Source organism: Mus musculus, chromosome 2, assembly GCF_000001635.26.
Source record: "Mus musculus strain C57BL/6J chromosome 2, GRCm38.p6 C57BL/6J".
Lineage (NCBI taxonomy): Eukaryota > Metazoa > Chordata > Mammalia > Rodentia > Muridae > Mus > Mus musculus.
In genome coordinates this window covers 11,642,501-11,667,553 of record NC_000068.7, presented here as the reverse complement: position 1 = coordinate 11,667,553, position 25,053 = coordinate 11,642,501, and the positions used below count along the sequence as shown (strand labels likewise).

At 42.9% G+C, this 25,053-nt stretch overlaps 1 protein-coding gene across 1 annotated transcript in view; it reads right to left on the bottom strand.

Annotated features, from left to right (window-relative positions):
* Il2ra (interleukin 2 receptor, alpha chain) overlaps positions 1–24,762 on the bottom strand; it is a 50,403-nt gene extending 25,641 nt beyond the window's left edge. The window contains exon 1 of the mRNA NM_008367.3: positions 24,490–24,762. Within this exon, the coding sequence (NP_032393.3) occupies positions 24,490–24,553 (64 nt within the window). The 5' untranslated portion in view covers positions 24,554–24,762. The remainder of the gene's footprint in view (positions 1–24,489) is intronic.
* Between the last annotated feature and the right edge of the window lie 291 nt (positions 24,763–25,053).

Here is a 25,053-nt window from a genome sequence, read left to right as displayed (position 1 = left end):
AAATTGAAAACCACCATGAATTTGCCCGTTAGGATGGGTGAAATAGAAAAAAAAAAAAAATAGACAGAAATCTGCACCAAATGTGAAGGGGAATCTGAGCTGCTGGAATTATTTTATATAGTGTTGAGAGCACAAGATAAAATTACTTGGGCAAACTGTTTATGGTAGCAGTTCTCAACCTGTGGGTTGTGACCCATTTGGCAAACCTCTAGCTCCAAAAATAGTTACATACCGATTCATAACAGTAGCAAAATTATGGTTATGAAGTAGCAACGAACTAATTTTATGGGTGGGGGCTCACCGTAGTATGAGAAACTGTATTAAAGGGTCGCAGCATCAGGAAGGTTTTGAACCAATGGTTTAAGGTATTTAAAATGGAACAGGAGAGATGGCTCAGGAATTAAGAGCTGGCATTCTTGTAGAGGATGAAGATTTGGTTTCTAGAACTCACACTGTGGTTCAAGACTCTCTGTAACTCCATTTCCAGGGGGACCTGATGCTGTCTTCTGTCCTCTGCAAATACCCGGCATGAGTATGGTGCATATATATTTATGTGGGCAAAATACTCATGAGCACATCATAAATCTAAAATAATTTAAAGAATATATTTCAGATACTGTTAAATATACACCTGTCTAGCAATTCCACCCTGAAGTATTTGTCTCAGAGTAGTGAAATAATGTGCACCAAGAGAGAATTTGACACAGACTTCTAATTAATAACGAACCCAAGTTGGGACATGGTGGGAAATACTTATAATCCCAGATCTCCGGAAGCTGGAGCAGGAGAGTTATGAGTTTGATACCAGCCTGGGCTACTCCAGACCTTATCTCTAAAGCAACAAAACCAACCCAGTAACATATGTACCTATCATTGTGAGAATAGAGTATAAATTCAAAAATGCACCAAAGCATTCAAAAGAACGAATTCCTGCCACACAACATAGAGAAATCTCCAAAAAAAAACAAACTAAAGAAGCTAGTCATACTTACTTACATGACTTCACTTACATGATTCACTTAGATGTAAATGGGGGGGCAGAGGGAGAGAGGGAGAGAGAGGGAGAGGGGGTAGAGAACTTAAACAGAGAGAAATTAGGCCAGTGGTTTCTTGTAGTAGGCAGCGTCAACTCGAAGGAGACAGCAAAAAAAAAAAAACAACCGAGTGTTCTTCATATTCTTGCGCACAGTTGTCAAAACTCATCAAGTTGCATCAGACCTATTCATATAGCTTCCCTATAAGGTCTTTCTTACATCACACACACACACACCCCAATGACCACCCCCACAATAGTGATTAGTAAAATAAAGCCTGCATGTTTGGGGTCTGGAAAGACAGATCCGCTGTTGCTCTTGGCCCCACAATCACAAGGACCAGATTTTGGATTCCAGGGCCCCTGCAGAAGATGGGGGCTTCCTGCAAAAGCCTGGAACACTAGCCCGGAGGGGAAGTGCAGACAGGAACAGGAAGACAGCTCGAATAGTCTAGCTTCCAGACTAGCTGAGAGAGTCTGAGCCTCAGGTTCAGGGAGAGACTCTGCCTCAAAGGAATAGGCAGAATGGCACACCGGAATATCTTATGGACATTAATAACACTCAGGCATGTGCTTCTATGCACACAAGTGTGCATGCACTCACACAGGCACAGATACGCACATTAAATACATTAAAATAATAAATAAAACCTTTTAAGAATAACTCCTCTATAGCTAATTTCACTGAAACAAAACCAATTAATTTAGCAATTCTTGAGTAACTACTCGTCAGTGCAAATAGTCAGGGATTCATCTTGATCATATTTGGAATCTGGTACCAAACCACAAGCTAAGAAACCTTTCACATGCATAACTTTAAGAAAGGTCAGATAAGTTTTCTTTGGGATGACATTGCACCCCTAAGCATTCCTCAGAGTTCGGTGATGTTTTTCTAGACAAGGCTTTGCCATGGAAATTTCCACAGTCATCCGGAACTAGTCCAGTGTCCAAGGAGGTCATGTGGGGTCACGGAGACAGTTGTAGAATTTTGTACTCTCACAGATTTTCCATTTCTAAAAGAACCTTTCTCAGAATTGCTTATGATTCTCTCTCCCTGAAAGGCCTTGCCAAATGTGTTCCAAAACTTATTCAAAGACTCCAAGGCAGAAGAGCCCATGGGAAAGGCAGCCCTAGAGATTTTATTCTTTTTAATCCCTTAAGAGTAAATTGGGGATATTCTTAGCTCTTGTTGCTCTGGTGTCATAAAAGAAACATCAGCGCAACAGCCAAAAATGAGTAAAAATAATTTGTTTACAAGCTTCTCTGGGAGGTCATGAAGGAGAATTCCATGTACACAACTTAAAAAAGGAATCCTAATTTATTGTCTAAAATGACTTCAGGTGACTGGCGTCTTCCCTCTCTACTTTTACCTCCTGAATACTCCCAAACCACTTCTCCCAAATTCACCTCCCAGCCTTTTTCCACCTTAATTCTTGGGATATGGGGCTCCTGGGAGACTCCTATCTCAGACTCCGAGGTACTTGGATGTGGTTTTGCCTTTCATGTAGGCACAGGGCCAAAGAAGCGGCCAGCAGTTGTTAATCAACCCAATACAAGGGTTCAGACCAGAGACCTACACTGGGAAAGTTAACGCCAAACTCTTCCAGGATGGAGTATGTTGCCCATCTTGTATGAGGGGTAGTCCCATGCTTGCCAAATCTCTCCCCAGTCACTCTCCCTGAAATAAGACCATAATGCAGCAATTATCTGGGGATCTAGTGTCTCCAGGAAAAATGGAATACAAGACGTTCTGGGAACTTGTGACTCCTTCAGCGAATACTCTGGGAATTACAAAGCCTCCTCCCTGTGGGCTGCAGCACAGGGCAGGTAGGGAAAGGTGCTTGTTGTGGTTTGAATGTGGATGTCAGTCCATAGGCACCTATGTTTGAACACTTGGTCCCCAGCATGGGGCGCTGTTTGGGATGATCGCAGAACCTTTAGGGGTAGAGCCTTGCTGTGGGATGAGGTCATTTGTGCTTTTCTCGCCAAACCCTTCTGCTCCCAGGAAGAGACCTCTATATGTAGTAACAAGATCAAGGAGCACAGACATGGCTCCGTACTTCTTACCCTAACTGCCATCCTCCTTACATGGTTTTATGGCTTCGCCTCCACTCCTCAGATAGAAAAGCTTCCCCTTGATTTTTTTTAACAGTTTTATTTTTAGAAACAAAATGAAACTAGAATTAATTGTGCCTTGAATTCTTCTGTGCCCCTTGAATTAAACAGCAATATTGACAGTTGAAGCGTTCTCGGGAGGCAAGTGGTTCTTTTATCAATAAGACAGCGCCCCTAAATGGAGGACGACCAGAGAGCTCCCAGTGGCAGGCATTCAAACCTCCTGAAGAGACAGACTGGGCTGGAGAAGTGAGCCCTCTAGCGGTGCTGATGCTTTCTGTCGACTGTCACACAGCAGATAGTTAAGGTTGAGGGGGAACTTCTGGCTGCTGCACCCTACTTTCTGTCTGTACTCCCTGCCCAGCTACTCTTGTCTTCCAGCGCACACTGAGCAGACCCTTCGTGCTTTGGAACGTGCCTTCAGAGTGCTTTGTATTTTTACTCGGGATCTAGTCGGTAGCCCGAGGAAAGGTAGGCTGGGAGACAGTAGCGTTGGTTTATCTATGATATTTAAGATGAGAACGATAGGGACTCCTGTGCCCTAGGTAAATGACTCCAAAGGAGGGCTCCCTAAGAAAGTGGACAGAGTTTGAGAAAGGAGTCGTTAAGGAAATGTTTTGTCTGTAGCTCAGCCAACGCTGAGTAAGGGCTTCTTCTCCCTGCTGCCTCCTGCTTTTCCATATACTGGGAGTGAGAAGGGAGGTTAGAAAACACTCACCAAGCATGGTGTCTGCGGGACAGGTATTGACTGAACTATATAAGGGACTCATGAGTGTAACAAGAGTGTGAGTCGCCGGGCGTGGTGGCCCACGCCTTTAATCCCAGCACTCGGGAGGCAGAGGCAGTCGGATTTCTGAGTTCGAGGCCAGCCTGGTCTACAAAGTGAGTTCCAGGACAGCCAGGGCTACACAGAGAAACCCTGTCTCGAAAAAAAAAAGAAAAAAGAAAAAAGAAAAAAGAGTGTGAGTCACCTGATGAACAGTCTGGCTTTTGCCTGAGAGCCATCCTCTTCCTCATCAGATCAGATAAGAAAGCCAAGGTCAGGGTTGTCTCCAGACCAAATCAATGGTTGGGCCTTACAGAAAGTGTGTGTGTGTGTGTGTGTGTGTGTGTGTGTGTGTGTGTGTGTTTGGGTATGTGAAAGACGATTCAGTAGAACATGATGAATATTGTTTAACATGATCAAATGCTCTGAGAGTGATAGACTCATAAAAAAGAAACTGATCTTTCTGCGCCCTTTCTGTGAATTGTGGAAAACCCTGAGTTCTCCAAGTTCAGAAATCTTCCTTCCATGTCAGAGAGATGTAACCTCCAGGAGACAGGTTGCCCCCACTCCCCATCTGACAGCTGTCACTTTCAGGGAGATGTCTCATCTGTCTAAGCCATCTGGGTACCAGGCAGTGTTTATTGATGTTGTGGTTCAGTTCAGATCATTATCTGTGAAGTTAGAGCACCCAGGTCCCTCTGCTTGGATTTTTAAGATATGTAATAACAGACCTAATTTCTGAACTCCACTTTGTGTATATTACCTCCAATGCTCTGTGCAGCCACAAAGGGAAGATATTCTCAACTGGCTTCATACAGTTAGAGACTGAGGTCCCAAGAGGTCAGGCTACCCAAACCGCATTTTCATAGTGGGGGGAACTGAAAGCCAGGAGTCTAATGGCTGCCTTTATGTTTATCCTTTTTTTAAAAATTCCCTTTTACCTTCGTGAAATTATTTTAAATAGAAAACTCACTGTGTAATACAGAACAAAGAGAATGAGGACAGAGTGTGAATCTCCAATGCTCTTGAAACAAAAAGCTAGAAATAAGCATACAAACCACCCTGTTCCCTTTCTGACCTGCTTCTCTTAGTGACTGTCACCATCTGAGCCAATTCCACATGTTTCTGATTCTTGATGTCCGCTCAGTTCCCAAGAGCCACAATACTCTGGCATTCATACTCCCTCTCCACTAACGTTCAAGACTCCCATACAACTCAGCAACTGTCCACCTCTGTGGCAACAGCATCTCACCATTTCTCTCTGTACCACTTCTCTCTACCCTATCAACTGCCTCCATAATACCATCTGAACAAACCAACCGGAAGTGAAACCCAATGTGCCCTTCTGCTTTGTGATTAACCACCGGATAGGAACCCTCTCTTTGCTCTCTTTTGACCCAGGAAGTTTTTGTCTAACATATGCTAAGTTCTTGGCAAGTAAGGTTGACTTTGTTATTGCTTTATGTTAAGCATCCAAATGCCAATCAAACAGCATGTGGCAGCTTCCTTGAACCGTCAATCAGCGATATGATGAGAACAGCATCCCAAACTCTCTAAGACATTGCCTTTCGCCATATGGATTTGTGCTTCTGGGCTTTTGACATTGGTGCCCATTGGGGAGAATCCTGGCCCCTGCCTCATAGCCAGGTTCAAGTTTACCCTGGCTTGACGGGTGTTCAGATCAAACAAAACAAGCCATCCTAGCATAGGCGTTGTGAAACACAGCCTACCAACTTCTTCTTTGCTGTAACAGAATACCCAACAAAAGCGAAGGAAGGAAGGAAGGAAGGAAGGAAGGAAGGAAGAAAGAAAGAAAGAAAGAAAGAAAGAAAGAAAGAAAGAAAGAAAGAAAGAAAGAAAGAAAGAAAAGAAGAAAGAAAGAAAGAAAGAAAGAAAGAAAGAAAGAAAGAAAGAAAGAAAGAAAGAAAGAAAGAATTTATCTTGGCTCAGGTGCAGTCCATCATGGGGGGAAGTCCCAGCAGCAGGAGTTTGAAGCCACTGACCATGCCGCATCCATAATCAGGAATCAGAGAGAGATGGATGCTAGAGATCCATCCTTTCATGGATGCTAGCTTTCTCCTTTTAATGCCAACTAGGACTACAGCTACTGGAAATGACACCACACACTTTAGGGTCAGTCTTCATACTTACTAACCTAATCTGAAAAGTCCCTCACAGATATGCCTGAGATTTGCTTTCATGGTGACTCTAACCCTCCTCAAGTCAACAAGGAGATTAATCATCACAAATGCATTGCTGTGTTCAGTAGACTACAAGGAGGGTCTCTTGCTGGAAAGGGCGGGAAGATGAGCACCCCCCCTTGAAATAATCTCTTGTTGCTTTATTATCTACAAATCCTCCACAAGTCTTAATGGCTGCTTAGATTACTTCCCAATCTTGCTTTGTTTTGTTTTGTTGTTTACTGATATATAAAGTTACATATAGTTGATTCTGATTGGTAAATTAAGATGCCAATGACCAATGGCTGAAGAGGACAGACAGAAGCAGGATTTAAAGATTACCAGGCTTGGGACCCTGAGGAGGGAGAAAGAGATGATCCACCACGTAGGGGGAGTGTGGAGGAGAGGAGAGATGGGGAAGAATGGAGAACAGAGAGGCATAGCCATCTTGTGAAGAAACTGAGAGCATGGCCTAGGGGGCTGCCCAACTTGGTCTAGAGCAGCCAAGATAGAACACAGAATTAGTAAGTAATAATTCAGGATTAACCTCATGGAGGTTTGGCAGTGACCCAGCTATTGTGCTGTTTAAGGCATATTAAAATATAAAGACTGTGTGTATATCTTTTGTTCGGGAACATAAACCATTGAGGTGGGAAGTAACCGGTGCTGGGATTAACTTATTACTTAATTATTTCAACAATGTTATATGTTTCAAAGCCACCGTGACAGTCCCCAGGCTGTTCCCTCTCCCTGCCTATGCAGCCTCCTTATAACCCACTATTCTCCACTATTCCTGCTCTTTCTCTCTATTCACTTACCCTCTCTTACTAGGCTCTGTCGTCTATCTCTTGGTCCCTCCCGAGCACTACTATTCTCTCCTGCTTCCCTTGTCCTGGCCATGATCAGTCTGCTTCTTTTCCTCTCTGCTTTTTCTCATCTCTACAGTAAAAACTTTAACCACACCATGGGAGAAATCATGTTAGCTGTTTCTTTACTGCACTCCCTTGCATATAGTAGGTTAGCGTGATGGTCCTTTTTAATTGTCACACAGGAGGCAAGCACACAGGAGTCACACTAGTGAGAAACTATCTGGATATTAAGGGTAGCTGTGTGTAGTGGCTGGTTTTTTGTGCCAACTTGACACAAACTGGAGTTATCACAGAGAAAGGAGCCTCCCTTGAGGAAATGCCTCCATGAGATCCAGCTGTAAAGCATTTTCTCAATTAGTGATCAAGGGTGGGTGGGCCCATTGTGGGTGGTGCCATCTCTGGGCTGGTAGTCTTGGTTCTATAAGAGAGCAGGCTGAGCAAGCCAGGGGAAGCAAGCCAGTAAGTAACATCCCTCCATGGCCTCTGCATCAGCTCCTGCTTTCTGACCTGCTTGAGTTCCAGTCCTGACTTTCCTTGGAGATGAAGAACAGTATGGAAGTGCAAGCTGAATAAACTCTTTCTTCCCCAATTTGCCTCTTGGTCATGATATTTTGTGTGGGAATACAAACCCTGACCAAGGCACTATGGTAGTTTGAATGTAATTGGCCCCCCAAAGACCCATAGGGAGTGGAACTATTAGGAGGTGTGGCCTTGCTGGAGGAAGTGTGTTATTTTGAAGGTTGGCTTTGAGGTCACATATGCCCAAACTATGACCAGTGTGACACACATCTCTTTCTGCTGCCTGCAGATCAAGACGTCAACCTCTCAGCTCCTTCTCCAGCATTATGCCTAGCTACATGCCGCTTATTAATAAGCAGGGGAAGGGCAGCTGTCGGGGATTTGGAGGAGGCAATGAGTCAGTCAGTGATGACCCCTCACTTGCACCTCAGCACTAAATGCTTTGGCTTGGTCATGGTCTCCTGCTCTGAGGTTCTGAGACAGTTGGAGGATTAGCCAACGACATGGGCATTTTTCACTCCTGCAGGCACAGGGACAAGAATGGCCAGTGAGAATTGTTAGCCTTTCTTCTAGGCTCTGCCCGACAGTTACCTAGCAACAGCCAGGTACTAGCCTGACTTGCTATAAAAAGGATTGTTTGGCCTCTCTCTCCTTCCTGTTCCTCCTCCTCCTCCCCCTTCTCCCTCCCTCTTCCTCCTTTCTCCTCCTCTCTCTCCCTGTTCTCTCTCTCTCTCTCTCCCTCTCTCTCTCTCTCTCCCACTCCCTCAGCATGTTCCTGGAAGGCCTCTTCCCTTTTTCTCTCTCCTCCTCTCTTCTCTCTTTCTGTTCTTCTCTGTCCCCTTCCTTCCTCTGCCTCTACTCCCATGTCCCAAATAAACTCCATTTTATACTAGAGCTGTCCTACGGCTGATACCAGAGGTGGGGGATGCCTCACCATGGGCCTGCTAAAGCAACCCCTCCTGCTGCATCACAAAACATACCAAGAATAGCATCCTTGTGACTCCTACCTCACAGAGTCCTGGGATTTGCTAGGGTAGCTCAGGGGTGTGAATATAGCCTTGCAGTGACTTTGTCAAGGCATCTGGAACCGAGTCTCTGTCGGCACCAAACAGCACCAAACAGGTGCTGTCCTGTTTGGTTTGACCTGTTTGACTAGAAGACAAGGCCCACCCCCAACACACAGACACACACACACACACCACACACATCACATACACCACATACACCACACATACCACATATATCACACACACATGCACGCACACACACACACACACCACATAAATACACACTACATGTACAAACATAAACACATGCCATAACACATACACACACACACACACACACACACACACACACACACACAAGCACAGTGAACTCTGAAAACAGAAGCTGGGGAAAGAGGCATCTTCATCACCTACGCAAGAGGGAAGCTTCAGCTTGCTTAACTTTGCCTGTTAAGTTTGCCTTGTGTCCCATCATTAGTCTTTTCTCACTCCTTTATCTAGTTGTATTTATTAATAATCTAACTCGGGCCTTTATAGAGAGAGTAGAGTTAAATAATTAAATAATTAAATAATTAAATAATGAAAGTAGAATTAACATAAGTATAATTAAGTATAAGTATACTTATAATTATTATAAGTATAATTAGAAATATTATAAGCATAAGTAACTTTCATTATTATATATCTCTTCTGTGTGTTTGATTTTAGCTCCTCACTTTCTTACGGTCATTGGTGTTGTAGATGTTACTTGAGTAGGGTTTTATTGTATAAACGCAAATAAATGTTGTAGAACATATTTGCTTCTGAACCATTGACATTCCTGTTGATTCTGGAGATCAAGCCCAACACTGTGAACACACAAGGTAGGAGGTAAGATATACTTCCATCCCAGATGAGAGAACTTATACCATATTCCATTCATTACTTAGTCCTCCTCAAACTTAGACAAAATCTCAACATGAATAATGAAGGAGACAAAAGACCCAAGATGCAGGGGAGTGAGTGGGGTTAGGATCAAGGCTGAAGACTCAACACTGGATGTAACAACAGAAAGAGGTAACACACTGTGCTGTCTCCACACAAGGGAGGCACTGCTGTAAATCACCCTACACTCTTCCAAGTTACATAACACAGACTCTACGGCAATAACCAAAGATAATACATTTCACATACTGCAGTGTCTAGAACACAACTCCTGAACTATCAAAGAGACCACACTCATGGGAATCCTATAGTAAAAGCAGGTCAGCCAATCAGATGCTACCAAATACAGCTCAGGAAGCCAAGGGAAACCACAAAAAGTAACCCAACTAGAATTAAGCCCAGAACTCACTACAAAACAAACTGATGTTGCAAGGACCACTAATAAGAAAAGGTTACTCTATAAGAAGGTCTGTTAGTTGTCAGTAAGCTTGATTTGTGCATATTTATGTAGTTGTGTGACCAATACATAGGCAATGTACACTCTCTTTATCACGCATGGGACAGTGGTAAAGAGAACTGAGCTCCTACTAGGCACCAGAGGTGGTTTCCACAAGTGTCAAAGAATAAGCATCACACAGATTCATTTTCTAATCATGGCGCAATGAAATTAAAAGTTAAAAACAGAGAGCGAAACCACAAACAACAATAAAACTTCACACATTTTAAAAAAGAAACCTCAAACTTCCAAACAAATCCATGGATCAAAGGGAAACTCAGAACTCATTCTGTAAAATATTCTGCACCGAATAGCAACAAAAATGATAACCACAAACCCTGCAGTACTGAGCCAGCACAGCCTCTCCAGGGATGTCTACAACCTCAAAGGAAAATACGTGTTCAAAGAACAGGCATTATCCCATTTAATATTTACTGGAGGAAGTTAAAAAACCATGGAATAATGTTAAAGAAAGGAGATCAAAACTGTAAATGAAAGATTGACCAAGATGAAAAAAAAAAAACCAGCAGAGAATGTCCTCCAAATTAAAAACTATTCATTTAAGTAGATTCTGAAAATAGTCAGGACTAGAAGGAGCAAGAACAACAGAGCATCAGTTTGAAGAAAAGGGAGGTGTAACTACTGATCCACCAAAAACTCAAAAATGAGCAGGATTGTGAGTTCAAGCCCAGCCTGAGGTACATGGCGACATTTTGTCTTAGAAAGAGAGAAAGAAGCTGAAGAAAGAGGAGAATTATACCTAATAAACCAATCATTTGAAAAAATCAACTTGTGAACAAATATATGAAATAGGTAGCAGATGCTTAATACAAACTGTTTCAGAGGGCATCTTAGTTAACTTTTCCATTGCTGAGATAGGGTACCAGGACTTACAAAGAAAACATTTAATTTGGCATATGGTTTCAGGGAGTTTGAATCCATGATGGTAGAGTAAAGGAACAGCTTACAGCTCAGATCTCTGTCCACAGCCATGAGAGAGAGAGAGAAAGAGAGAGAGAGAGAGAGAGAGAGAGAGAGAGAGAGAGAGAGAGAGAGAGAGAGAGAGAGAGAGAGAAAACAACCCTGGAATATCACATGAGTCTTTCAAAACCCTGAATAAAGGTCACCCCTCTTAATCCTTCCCAAACTGGAAATTCCACTCACTGGGGACTAAATATTCAAATCTATGAGCCTATGGCAGCTATTCTCATTCAGACCAGCACAGACACTTCAATGATTCTAATTCCTTTTACAGAGTTATGTTAGTCTTCCTATTAAACTTGGGATGAACTGCAGAGAAAATGGCCGTAAGACCATCTCACTTATAAAAACAGACAACAGAATATCGATTACAATATTTGTACTTGGTTCTAGCCAGGTATGACAAAAACTAATATTCTGATCAATTAGAATTTATCTCAGCAGTGATGGATGGTTCACTAGTGGAAAATCTCTTGATATGACTCTGTTTAAAGGTGGAAAATTATATGGCCATGCCAATAGCAGGAAATGAATCCAAAGATGATTGAAAGAATACTCATGAAAGCCAGACATGGTGGCACATTCCATTAATCACAGCACTCGGGAGGCAGAGGCAGGTGGATCTCTGAGTTCTAGCCCAGCCTGGTCTCTATAATGAGTTCCAGGATAGTTCCATGACAACCAGGGCTTCACAGTGAGACCCTGTCAAAAATGTGTGTGTGTGTGTGTGTGTGTGTGTGTGTGTGTGTCATTATTAAAGAAAAGTTTCTTAAAATTAAAGGGGAAACACTGAAATAACAATATTTGCAGAACGGTGGTTAGCCTTTTGTGTCTGTGAGTCCTGTTGTCATCTGACACACGTTTCTGAGGCCCAGTTCTCTCAGGCTTCGTCAAAGCCTGGGTTTCCATAAGGCAGGAATGTGTGACTCACTAGTAAGACCATTTTGGAGAAAACCCTGTGCCTTCTTGGCAGTAGTTACACAAACAACAAACAGTAGGTCTACAGAAACTAGGAATTTGCTCTTAGAAAGAGAAACCCAGGCAAGGAGCTGAGAACTGCCCTCTGTCTCACAGAGCGGCCTCTAGATTGTCACATCCAGGAGCCTGTAATGCTTACAGAGTACAGTGGTTGGGCTGCCTGTCTTTTTCTAACTCTCCAGTCACCTCAGAAAACAAGCTTCAGCACTTGAAAGAGTTAACCACAAACTTACCACAGAATGTCAACTTGATTTAAATTAAAGTGTTATCAGATTAAAAAAGAAAGAGAGAGAGAGAAAAGTCTGGGAAGAAATATTCCTCCTCTTTCTCTGAAAACTAAAGACAGTTTTCCCCTCAAATCTTAGAAACGGATTTCTTGGGAGGGGGCCATATTTTTAGCGGAGCACTGCTAAATTGGTAAATCCCGCCCACAGTCTTCTGAAAAAAGACAGAGCCTTCTGAGAAGCAAGTTGTAATCGTGAGGGCTTGTTTCAAATGGATATCTGTGGGATTTCCCCTGCATGTGTAGTCCCAGAACTCAGAAGGCTGACAGAGGTGATTACCATGAGTTTGAGGCCAGCCTAGCTACACTGCAAGTCAGTTCAGGATACATAGCTGGACCCTGTCTATAAGTAAATGAATACATAAGTAAACAAACAAATACAAGCTGGAGAGACGGCCCAACTGTTAAGAGCCCTGGCTGCTCTTCCAGAGAGGTCCTGAAATCAATTCCCATCGACCACATGGTGGCTCACAACCTGTAAAGGGATCAGATACCCTCTGTTTTCTGATGCCCTCTTCTCTCATATATATATAGATGTATACACACACACACATATATTACATAAGAAAATAAATTGTTAAAATAAATTGTTAAACAAATGCAATTAAAGACTGGAGAAGTAACCATGGTGTGGGACAGCTGTTTAAGTTGCAGCCAACCATTGGACTGAGCCCAGGGGCCCCAGGGGAAAAGTTAGGGCAAGGACTGTAGGAGCTGAAGGGGTTTGCAACTCCATAGGAAAAACAACAAGATCAACCAACCAGACCTCCCAAAGTTCTTAGGGACTAAACCATCAACCAAAGAGCATACATGGAGGGACCCATGACTCCAGCTGCATATGTAGCAGAGGATGGCCTTATCTGGCATCAATGGGAGGGGAGGCCTTTGGTCCAGTAAAGGCTTGATGCCCAGTGAAGGGGAATACCAGGGCAGTGAGGTGGGAGTGGGTGGGTGGGTGGGGTAGCACCCTCCTAGAAGCAGGGAGGAGGGGGATGGGATTGTGGGGGCTGCGGAGAGGAAACCAGGAAGGGGAATAACATTTGAAATGTAAAAAAATAAAATAACCAACTTAAAAAAAAAAGATTAGAAGAGAAACAGAAAACAAAGAAAAAGTTACGAAAATCTGGGGCACCTATTCTAAGCACTGCCAATACCATGGTATTATATATTATAATATATATTACATATGTTTTATATAATATATATTATATAATATATAATGTATATTATAATATGAATGTATAGTGAAATATATAAAACTAAGGATGGGAGATGGTTTCGTGGGTTTGCCACAGAAGCATGAGAACCTGAGTTCACATCCCCAGCACTCTATAAACTCTATATGGCTGTGCACATGCAAATCCCAGCACAGGAGGAAAAGGGAGGTGGAGACAGGCGGACGCCCTGAGCTCACTGGTTAGACAGCCTAGGTTTTCAATGGTGGCAGTTGTATTCTCTAAGAAGCAGGGTGGCATGCTCTGGCCAATAGTTCCTCAGCATTGGCAGCTAAAAATTACCTCCAGAAGCGGCCTCTGAGGAGACAGTTAGAAAGGGAAAGTGATGTCTGGGACCAGACAGGGAAACCTAGCAGCGAGCCCTCAAGGCTCACCTCCCCTCAGGGGTACCAGCGGGACTCCTGAGGACTCGCCCTTTTATTCTAAAAAGACTCTCAAAAGTTCGGTTTACTTTCCTTTAAATAAGGAGTTTTCTCTTCACAAAGGTTCTTTTTTGTTCTAAATCAAGGTCTGAACAGAGAGGTGTCACTAGCACGGGGACAGGAAGCACATACCATGCTGATGCTCAGCTGAGTGGGGCTTGGCAGGCAGGGAAAGCCACCACAACCTGCCCACAGTCAGCAAGTGTCAAACATACAACCCTGTGTCAAGTCACTGGCCCCAAAACTCCCTGGAAACTTTCAGAGCGCTGGGCAGGAAGAGGCTGACGTCAGCATAGATGTCGGGGACTTCAAAAGAAACTTTTAGAAACATTTCTTTTGCCGTTCCCCACAACATGATAAAGTGACCTTTTCCCTGGGGACACAGGCCTGTTTGGTTTTAGGGCTGCTCTCATTTACATATATACATTGTGGTTTTTTACATATCAATTTATTATGTATTATTCTTATAGTTTATTAATACATCTTTAAAGCACTGCTTTTCTTTTCGGCTTTATACAGTATAGTAAGAACTGGGGACCCAGCTCAGAGGTAAAGTGTTTTGTCTAGTGTGAATTGAACCCTGGGCTCAATCCTTAGCATCACAGAAAACAAAAAACAGTCTGATAATATACTTTGTAATCCCAGCACTTGGGGGATTTGGAGAAAGGAAGATAATGAGTTTAAGGCCATCCTGGACGGTGGGGAAGTTCAAGGTCAGCCTGAGTTAGAGTCCTTGTCTCAAAAAAACAAGAGCGAAGTAGTAGAATGCTTATCTAGGTTGGTTTGGTGAGGTCCTGGGTTGGATCCTTAGAACCACAGGAGATGAAAAAGAAGAGATAACAAGAGGGCAAGGGAGGGGAGGGGAGGGGAAGGGAGAAAAAGAGAAGGGAGAGGGCAGGAAGAGAGGGCAGGGCAGGGCAGGGGAGGGGAGGGGAGAGGAGAAGAGGGCAAGGGAGGGGAAGGAAGTTGAGGGGAGAGGAGGGGAGAAGAGGGGAAGGGAAGGGAAGGGAAGGGAAGGGAAGGGAAGGGAAGGGAAGGGAAGGGAAGGGAAGGGAAGGGAAGGGAAGGGAAGGGAAGGGAAGGGAAGGGAAGGGAAGGGAAGGGAAGGAAACTCACTAATGGTCTGAATTGGATTAATGAGGTTCCTTCCCTCCTGCCCTCCCTCCCCCTTTTCCTTTCTTCCTTGAAGAGGTCATAGATGTTGAGGACCTGGGAGATCTTCAAATGTACTCAGACATGTGAGAGTTGGCCTATAGATGGTGCCTCAGAGACTCCTGAGCCTGTGGAAACAGTCTGTTACTGAAGGACTCCCAGTACGTCCTACCTGAGATGTCCCTGAAAGGTATTGCTGAGCCAAACAAGCACAAAACCTCTGCAGATTGTTCTAAACTCAAAATGGAAAGTGCTGGATTCTAATTCTAGTCACTCACACTGACAAAACAGCGTGAGCCCTTCTCTCTTCTGCATGTACATATAATGGGAAGCAGTTCCTAGCTTATGGTGTGTCGGTCTTGCAGGAGGAGTGGGCAGTGGAGTGTGTGTCCACCAGCTCTGTGCTCTTACTTAAATCTCAGCCCTTAGCTTGGGTATTCTCTCCGCATAAGCAAGAAGCTCCTGGAGGCCAAGAGTTGGGTCTTATTCATCTCTGCCTCTCTAACCTTGCGTGAAGTTGCTCAATAGATCATGAATGAACTGAGAAGCAAAGCAGCAGACATACAAATATCGAGAAGCTCTGCCACCAGGGTAGGGTGTTCCTTGCCACGGTTCCTCTCACCTGTCACACTCACCTGTAAGTGGCTTCTTAGTCTGCCCTTGGAAGCACATACCCATCTTTGTCTTTTGTTTTTTATTACCAAGAGAGAGAGAGAGAGAGAGAGAGAGAGAGAGAGAGAGAGAGAACACACACACACACACACACACACACAAAGTTTATGAAGGAGGTATCTATTTTGGTCCCACACAGAAAACAGTGGGCGATTCTGTGGGCAGAGATGGCAATTCCTGAACAAGGTGTGGTGACTCATGGCCAAAGGTGCTCAGAAGGTGTGGTGACTCATGGCCAAAGGTGCTCAGAATTTCCTCTGTTTTGCCGGTTGCTAGCCCAGACTCTGCTGCTGTGACTTCTTTGAAATGCTATCAGATGCAAGGAAAACACCCCAGGCTGCTCTTTGAAGGTAACAGAAGGATTCAGAGAATACAGGATCTAAGACTAGCAGGGTCCTGAGGAGGTCCTACCAGAGTGAACTCCAGACGTGTAAGTAAGGTGGAGTGATCAGGAGTTTGAGATTAGCCTTAATCACTTCATGAATTTCTAAGCCACCCTGAGCTACATACATTCAGGGGGAAAAAAAGAGGCTGAGGCTATGCTGAGGTGTAACTGTCTGGGAGAGCAAGAGGACTCAGGCTTGGATTCCCTACCCTCCAGGTAGAAATCCCAGCACCATGATGTATGTTTGTAGCCCCAGCAGAGGGCTGGGGAAGACAAGACCACTGCAGCTTTTGAGCAGGTGGTCTAGCTGAATTGGTGAGCTCCAGGTTCAGTGAGAGAGTGTCTCAAAAAGATAAGGTCAAGGGATAAAAGAAGATGTCGTGTGAATGAAGCTCTGACCTCCACACACATGTGTATATACATGCATATGTATACACACACACACACATGCACAAAAGTAAAGACAAGAGATTCAACAGGTGGCCATTCAGGTAGACTGTGGAGCTGCTGTGTAAGGTGGTCATGGCTCAGGATGGTGGGTAGAGATTCTGTAAACTCAGATTCTAGAGACTTCCTAGTTGTGTTACACCAGCTACTGATTTAACTGACCAAAGACTCCATTGGTCAACTGCAAAGGGAAGATAATAAGAACTGCTTTTTATGTTGTTTTATTTCCAGAGCTCACTATGTGGCCCTAACTGGCTTGGAACTCTCTGTGTCAGCAATTCTCAACCTGTGGGTTGCTAAGACAATTGGGAAAAAAAGATATTTAAATTAAAATTCATAAAAGTAGCAAAATTACAGCTATGAGGTAGCAACAAAAATAATTTTATGGTTGGGGAGTCACCACAGTGTGAGGAACTGCATTAGAGGGCTGCAGTGTTAGGTTGAGAACACTGCTCTGTGTAGAGGAGACTGGCACTGTGTAGAGAGCTGCTGCCTTTGTTTCCCAAGTGTTGAACATAAAGGCATAGACCACAATGCCCAACACAACTACCTTATTTTGAAAACTGAACCAAGAGACACTGATTTAACACAATACTAAGAGATGGCATGTAGACAGTGAGCATAAGCTCTCGCTATCATCATCACTGTTTGAAATGTTTCTTCTGGAACTGGAGAGAAGCCTCACAACTTAAGAACACTTGCTGCTCTTGCAGAGGACCTGAGTTCAAGTCCCAGGACCCACATAGTGGCTCACAACTTTCCATAATTCCAGTTTCAGGGGATCCAATACCTTATTCTGGCCTCCTTGGCACCAAGCATGCCCAGAGTACACATATATACATGCAGGTCAAATATCCATACACCCATACATATAAGAAAAGAAAAAATTTAAACCAATAAATAAATAAATAAATAAATAAATAAATAAAAATTTAAAAACAGTGCTTCTTTTGGGTGAAACCGTTTACTGTTGGTAGTCCAGTCATGTGAGCCTCAGCCTCCTGCATGTAGGATGTCTGGTGCTACCTTGAGAGTTGCTGGTTGAAGCCTAGTGAACTGGCAGGGTAAAAGGAGGCTGTCGTGTTAGAAGCCATGGGATTCTGACCTTGTGGTATGAGGTTAACAGGACTGCATCATAGTTAAAAACACAGATGTAGAGGTAGAAGAAAACTAAAAAATTCTTTGACTATATCCAGGGTGTCATGTGGTACTGGCAAGGCTACTCAGTAATTCATCATGTCAAAGAAATCTACTAGAGATAACTAATGCCTATGGGCACTGGAGGATTTAAGTAGGATGGGGAACATGCAAAGTCTTATGCCTGAGCAAAATCATTATTATTATTATCATTATCATTATCATTATTATTATTATTATTATTATTATTATTATTATTATTACTACTACTACTACTACTACTACTACTATATGTGTGTGTGTGTAGTGTGTATACCATCTATCTTTTCTTTTGGGATATGGTTTCCCAACAACCTAGAGCTCACTGATTTGGCTGGTAGACCAGTAAGCCCCAGCGATCTACCCATCTCTGTTTTCCCAGCAATGCGATTACAAACATGTGCCACCATGTTCAGCTTTTTTTTTTATGTGGGGAAAGTATTAATTTTTATCAGAGAAACACTGTGCACTTGAAAATCATTTTGTTCAGACACACATCTCTGCAAACGGATAATGGCCCATGTGTACAGCTTTGGCAGAATCATCACACAATACTGTCTTCTAACATTTTCTGTTGTTTTGTTTTGTTTTGTTTTGTTGTTGTTGTTTTGTTGTCTTGAGACAGGGCTTCTCTGTGTAGCCCTGACTGTCCTGGAACTTACTCTGTAAACCAGGCTGGCCTCGAACTCAGAAATCAGCCTGCCTCTGCCTCCTAAGTACTGGGATTAAAGGTGTACACCACCATTGCCCGGCTAATGCTCTGTTATTCTTAAGCATCATTCAGAGCTAGGTTCTCCAAAAGCCCTTCTCAAAGCATCATCTTTAATTACCCAGGCAGTAGGCTGCTCTCTTTATTCTGACCACTTATAATATTTATAGGCTGTGTTATATAGACTGTGCAACCTTTGATCAATATTTAATCTTCTCTGAAGTTGTCTCCCATTTTAGTTGAAACCTCTGTGTGGTTACATAGTGTGCATTTTTTTGTTGTTGTTGTTGTTACATGATAGCCTGCTGCTCAGAACTGGGCCCATGCACTGACAACACACATCTCGTGTTGGAGCCTGTTTGAACAGAATTTCAAGCTACCGAATCCCTCTCCGAACAGAATGCTTTATAACAAAATCCCCAGGAGTCTTGTAAAGTTTGAGAAGTTCTCCTCTATTTTCAAAGAATAAAAATGAAGCAATGAAATTAACCAGCATGAAAAACCATTTGCGTTTCTCTTCTTCCCTTCCCTCCCTTTCTCCCTTCCCCTCTTCCTTCTCTTCTTGTTCGTTCTTTTTAAAATAGTTTCACTGTGGAGCTCTGTGCTGGCCTCAAACTCAAAATCTTCCTGCACCAATCACCCAAGTGCAAGCAAGGGTCACAGCGATGTACACCATGCCCGGCTGTAGGATTATTCCATTATATTACTTCTCTACAATATTAGACGGATCTCATTCCTCACTGCATCTTCATTGTTTGGGGGGACATAAAAATAATGTCATTGGTACGTCTGGTTCTTCTCCCCTGAGAGTCTGACTTCACTGGTCTGAAGAAGTCTCAGCCATTCCAGATGCATGTTGTAACTGAAGCTGGGGTTGGGAAACATGATTCCACAGACAGCTCCCGGTGAGACCTGCGTTGTCTTGTTGATAAAGGCAAAATCTAGAATGACCATAAAATCAACTAGCCAAAAAAGATGTGAGCAACATTAGAGTAGAAAACACCCAACATCTTCAGAGATCACTTAGTTGTAGTTTTCCCTGCAAATGGGTGATGTCCTTGAAAATGTGGCAGAGGGTTGGAAAGGGAACAGAATGTTGACTCATTGGCAGATGCAAGTTTTCCCTTAGCAGTCTTCCTAATCAGAATCAATCAGCAGATGTTTAGTCTTCATGTTGGAGAACAAGGACTGTACCTTTATCCACCTCTATAATCCTAATGCATGAATGGCTGGCTGCATGGATAAAGAGATATCACTTCTGAGAATCAGAATAAAGGCATACAGAAGATGTAATCAAGTCATCAAGAGGCCTGGGATCACTGGGCAGAAGTGGTGCATGCCCAGCACTCAGAAGACAGAGACAGGTGGAGCTCTGAGGTGGTGGCTGTTCTAATCTACAGGTTGATTTCCAGGACAGCAAGGTCTTATTTATGTATGTGTCTATCCATACATGCAGGACAGAAGAGGTCATTGGATTCAAATAGGCAGGGTAAGTCTCCCAGCATGGGTACTAGGAACCAAACTGCAAAAGTAGTATGCACTCTTAACCACAGAGGCATCTCAGGTCTGGGATCTATAACTTTTTGAAGTAATGCATTGAATAAAGACTCTCCCTTCCCTCCCTCCCCCAGAGGGAATGGCTCAAAACAAAGAGAAGAAAGAGATAAATTCCCACTCCTTTTTCGAGACATGAACACAGTTTGAAGGAAGAAATCCCCATAGCAAGCCATCAAACGGGAGAAGACTTCACCGAAACACAGTGGTGTTTTTACCCTACACCCACAACTCGAGCAGTACAGAATTAGTAGTCATGCTGCAGTGCAGAGCGTTGCACTCTGGAGAGTGGGGAAATAACCTGGAACCCAGCTCTCAGGCTTGGGTCTGCTGATACCCGGTGACCTTTCAATCCACATGGTAGTGGGCATATCTTTGGTTGGGAACTTTTCTTGTTTCCAAAAGTACCCCAGGATAAAAAAGACTTGTGAGTGAGTGTGTGTGTGTGTGTGTGTGTGTTTGTGAGAGAGAGAGAGAGAGAGAGAGAGAGAGAGAGAGAGAGAGATAGAGGAGAGGAGAGAGTAGGTCTTTTTCCCCCCAGAATTCTTGATGTATAATGATGGAATTGTAAGGGGATTTCAAGATCTTTGCAACAACCTTCTCCTGTTGCAGAGAGAAGTTTGCTGAAAGCTGTGACTTGCTAGGTCTTGCCTTTGGTTTTTCTAACATCATTAGGTGCCTTGTTCTATACTATACATCTTTAAAATTTCATTTGCCTCCTAGCTCTATTTCTCACTGACCACTGGTGGCACACTATTTCTTAAGAGAATTCAACCTCTATCTGTAAAATGCCCGGCCATCATTGGACAGTAAGGAAAGCAGAGTTGACATGAACATGTCAGGGTGCAGCCTATCCTCATGGCACTCAGTGCTACCACAGGAATGGTTTCCATAAGAAATTACACAAAAATATCTAGAATTCTCAAAGTTTTTGAGAGAGAGAGAGAGAGAGAGAGAGAGAGAGAGAGAGAGAGAGAGAGAGAGAGAGAGATGTTCAGGGCTGGGGAGATGGCTCAGTAGATAAAGTGCTTACCTCATAAATATGAGGACCTCTGTTCTGATCCCTGGTGCTCACATAAATCATTATGCAGCTGGAAAGATAGCTCAGAGGTTAAGAGCACCTGCTTTGGCAGAGGACCCAGGTTTGCTTCCCACCACCCACATGGGAGTTGAAAACTCTCTATAGTTCCAGTCCAAGGTGAGCCAATGCCCTCTTTTGACCTCTGAGGGCACCAGGCAGGCATGTGGTGTGCATATAAACATGCAGGCAAAACACTGATACATTTAATCTATATATATTGTATATGTATATATAATGTATATATATGTGTGTGTGTGTATGTATGTATATATTACAGCAGTGCATACCTTTAGTATCAGCCCTAAGAAAGCAGAAGTAGGCAGATTCTTGACCAACCAGCTTAGCCTAACCATGTAGTCCCAGACCAGCAAGAAACTCCATCTCTAGACAACAATAATAAAAAACCCAAATAATAAGAAAACCAACTCATGTGAATGGCACCTGAGGATTAATACCTAAGTTGACCTTTGGCCTCCACACACATTCATCTACACACATAGCCACAAAAATACACATATGCATACATGAACACAAAAATCCCTGCCTTTGGGAGGGACCCAGTGATGGAGGTGTTGAGCATTCGGAAGCTGTTCTTTCAGAGCATGGCCAGATGACATGTAAGTGGATGAAATAAATTACTGTTTTTTCAATGTTCCAAGCTAAATCAAGCACAGGCATAAGTTCCATATCAGGCTATCTTAGACCCTTAGGGACAAATGTAATGTTTGCTTTATTAAGTATTCCCAGTGCTTAGCAAAACCACATGTCTCCAAGGTCTATTTTGGATGATGAACAAAGTCACAATAGCTCTAACACTGTGAAGAAACTGACGGGGCACTGGGAAGCATAACGGAGCTGAAGACCGGAACTTCTAGTGTGGGCAGTAGCCTTTACCAGAAGGGATAACTAGACATGCGTACCACCTTAACATGTTTCCATACCTTCTGTCTTCTGACTCTAGAGGGATAAGGATTTGATTACAGAATTCCTAGAATGAAAAATGATCAAGAGACAGCTCAGAGTTTCCACAGTTCTAAGAAAGGTGGCTTCAGTTAGCTGCTGCTGTGTTGGCAACATCAGGGAGAATTCTCTTTTAACCACATCCCAAGGCCCAGTGATACAGAGACTAAAAACACCCGGGTTGACTAATACATCCCTTGTACCACATCACAATTTTAAATGGTGGCTTTGGAAATTTTCAAAATGAAAATCTGCCTTATGAATCAGCTAGAAATTGAATCTGTTGACAGTCTGTCTTATTTCATTAAAGACCTCTTGCCCCCAAGGAATAGAAAGATTTGTTTATTTTTCTACCCTTTCTTAAAGTTTAATATTTATTTATTTTTACGTGTATATGCATTTGACCCACATCTATGCCTATTTGCCATGTGTACGGTGCCTATGGAGGCCAGAAGAAGTTGTCAGATCACCTGGAACTGGAGTTACAGATGGTTCTGAGCCACCATCTTGGGTCCTGGGTTCTCAACGCATCACAAGAGTAATGAGTGCTCTAAACCAATAATGAGCCATCTCTCCAGCCCCATTAATTGCTTAAACTAAATTCTTCCTGGACGATAAACAAAGTTGAAATAAGATCATCTCTTGCCCTGGGTTAGTTTCTGAGCTACTTGCTGACCTCTGGCCATTTCTTTCTGTTTCCCACTGGGAACCAAGTTGCCTCTTGACATAACTCCTTGCACCTGATCTCTTTCTATTATCAGCCAGAATCACCTCTGGTCTTGTCTCCAATAGAAAATACAAAAGTGATGTGAGCCTTGCAACACTGATATTCTGATTTTGGGGTTACTTCTACTGATTCATGACACCCACACTGTAAAGTGATTAGAAGTTGTAATAAAATGTATACATCTGATTTATCAAGTGTACTCTATAAATGGCATTCCCTGACATTTTTCAAGTAGTTTTCTGTTGCCTACCAAATACAACTAAAGTATTTTAAGTTGTGGGCTAGGAATGCAGCTCAGCGTTAGAGTGCTTGCTTAGTGTGCTCAAAGCCTTGGATTTCTATCCCCAACAACACAGGAAAAGAAAAGGATTGAGCTTCCTGTCCAGAGCTTTAATGCCTTTGGCCCCATTCCTATCTTTCTGTTCTTTATCCAATAGCCCCATATTCAGAGAATACATATACTGACTCCTCAGACTCTTCTATTTCCTGATCCATGTGCCTTCTCATCTAAAATCTTTCCTTATGGAAATTTACCAGTCTCCAGGGCTCAATGGACACGCTATCTTCATGAAGTCTTCTCTGACAGCCCCACACCCCTGTAGCTCCAGGCATGTTCCAACCTGTAATGCTGTCATTTCCCCATATACACATGCATAAGAAGTAGTGGACAGATGTTTTGCAAAACCAAGTAAATGAGCTTTATATAAATCAACCACAGCTCATAACACAAGTTTACTTGAAAGCCTTTCCTCAGAGACAGAATACACATAACTGTAAAGACTTGGTTGTTCTGACTTGAACTAACCTGACAAAGACACCATTGAGGGATAGATACTTTTAGGGGAGAAATCACACAATAAAAGCTTCCTAAAATCATAAACATCTTAACTCCAAAGCCAAGATGCTCCCAAGTGACCCAACACAATGTGATCACTTGCCCCCAGTCAGCAATCAAGCTTCGTGTATATGTTATTTATTTTACTCTTCTTAATACATTTTTCTGGGGTCATTTAAGAATAAATTCCTAGAAATTAAGAATATGAAACTGTAGGCTTTCAAAAAATATATTTTCAGCCTAGTGTGGGGTTATGCACAGAAGCAGGTAGATCTTTATGAGTTTGAGGCCAAACTAGTTTACATGGCAAATTCCAAGCACCCCAAGACTACATAGTGAGACAGTCCCATATCTATCTATCTATCTATCTATCTATCTATCTATCTATCTATCTATCTATAATCTATCTAATAGACTTGAAATATATGTATTTCCACAAACCTCACTTCTCTTTCTGGATTAGCAAGAAAAAATGGTATTAGGGAATTCATCCTCAATTAAGAAGAGTTGTTTGATGTCTGAGTTGGTGATGGTTTTTATTTCTTAAAACTATACCTGACAAAATCTATGATGATGGAATTCATATTTATGTAAAACACACAGACGTTACACCCAGAGAAGCAGAGGAAAGTCATGCTCTGAAAAATGAATATATTTATGTTTTCTGAAATTGCCATAAAATGATATTTACAAGAAACTTCCAAGACAGCAAAGCCAAACCATCCCTGGGAATGAAACCTAAAAAGGACTATGAATGAGAAATTCCTTCCTGCTATTTTAAGAAAGGTTGATAGATTAGGGACCACTGAGGCACAAAAAGAGGTCCTAGTGGACCCTGGACAAGAGTTAGAACCCATGATTCAACTCCCTCTTCAAAGTTTTCCATCTCATTGTTCCCTCTGGTTGTATAGCTGAGCAGATGTAGGCTTACCAAGATTCTGTTAGTCTTCCCAAGGTTCCCAGGGCAGTTCCTGGTCTCTTACCTGCCCGACAACTGGGTACTATGGTTAATGAGAGAAACCCCAACATCAGCAAGCGTGGCTCCATCTTCCTGGCACATGGGATCAGGATGGAGGAGGGAACTGGATGAAATTCTCTGCAGTATATTGGGTCAACCCCTTTACTGCATCTTCCTGGGAGAATGCCAGAACAAGGGCTCAGGCCTCTCAGTCTGTCATCTTGGCTTTTAGACAATGTCAATGACAGCCAGGAGTTGTTCTATTTAAGCATTAGGCTGATCTGCTCAGCAGGAACTTGTGCCTACTCTGTTCTGTGATCTCATATAGGAAGTGTTTTTTTTTTTTTTTATGACAATATGGTTTGCGGTAATTTTTCAAACCAGTTTTTTTTTTCAAGTTCAATTACTAGGAGGTGTGGGCAGTGTTTGGTGAGAAGGATCAGGCTTCACTTATGAGTCCTTTTTTGTGTTTTGCCTGTACAAGGAAAGGGGGATTCCCTGCCGCGGCAGGAGGGGTGAGCAAGCACTTCTTGGCAGTGGTCTCACTTAGGGTTTTGTAAACTGAGTCCTCTAGGGGGATTCTCCCCCA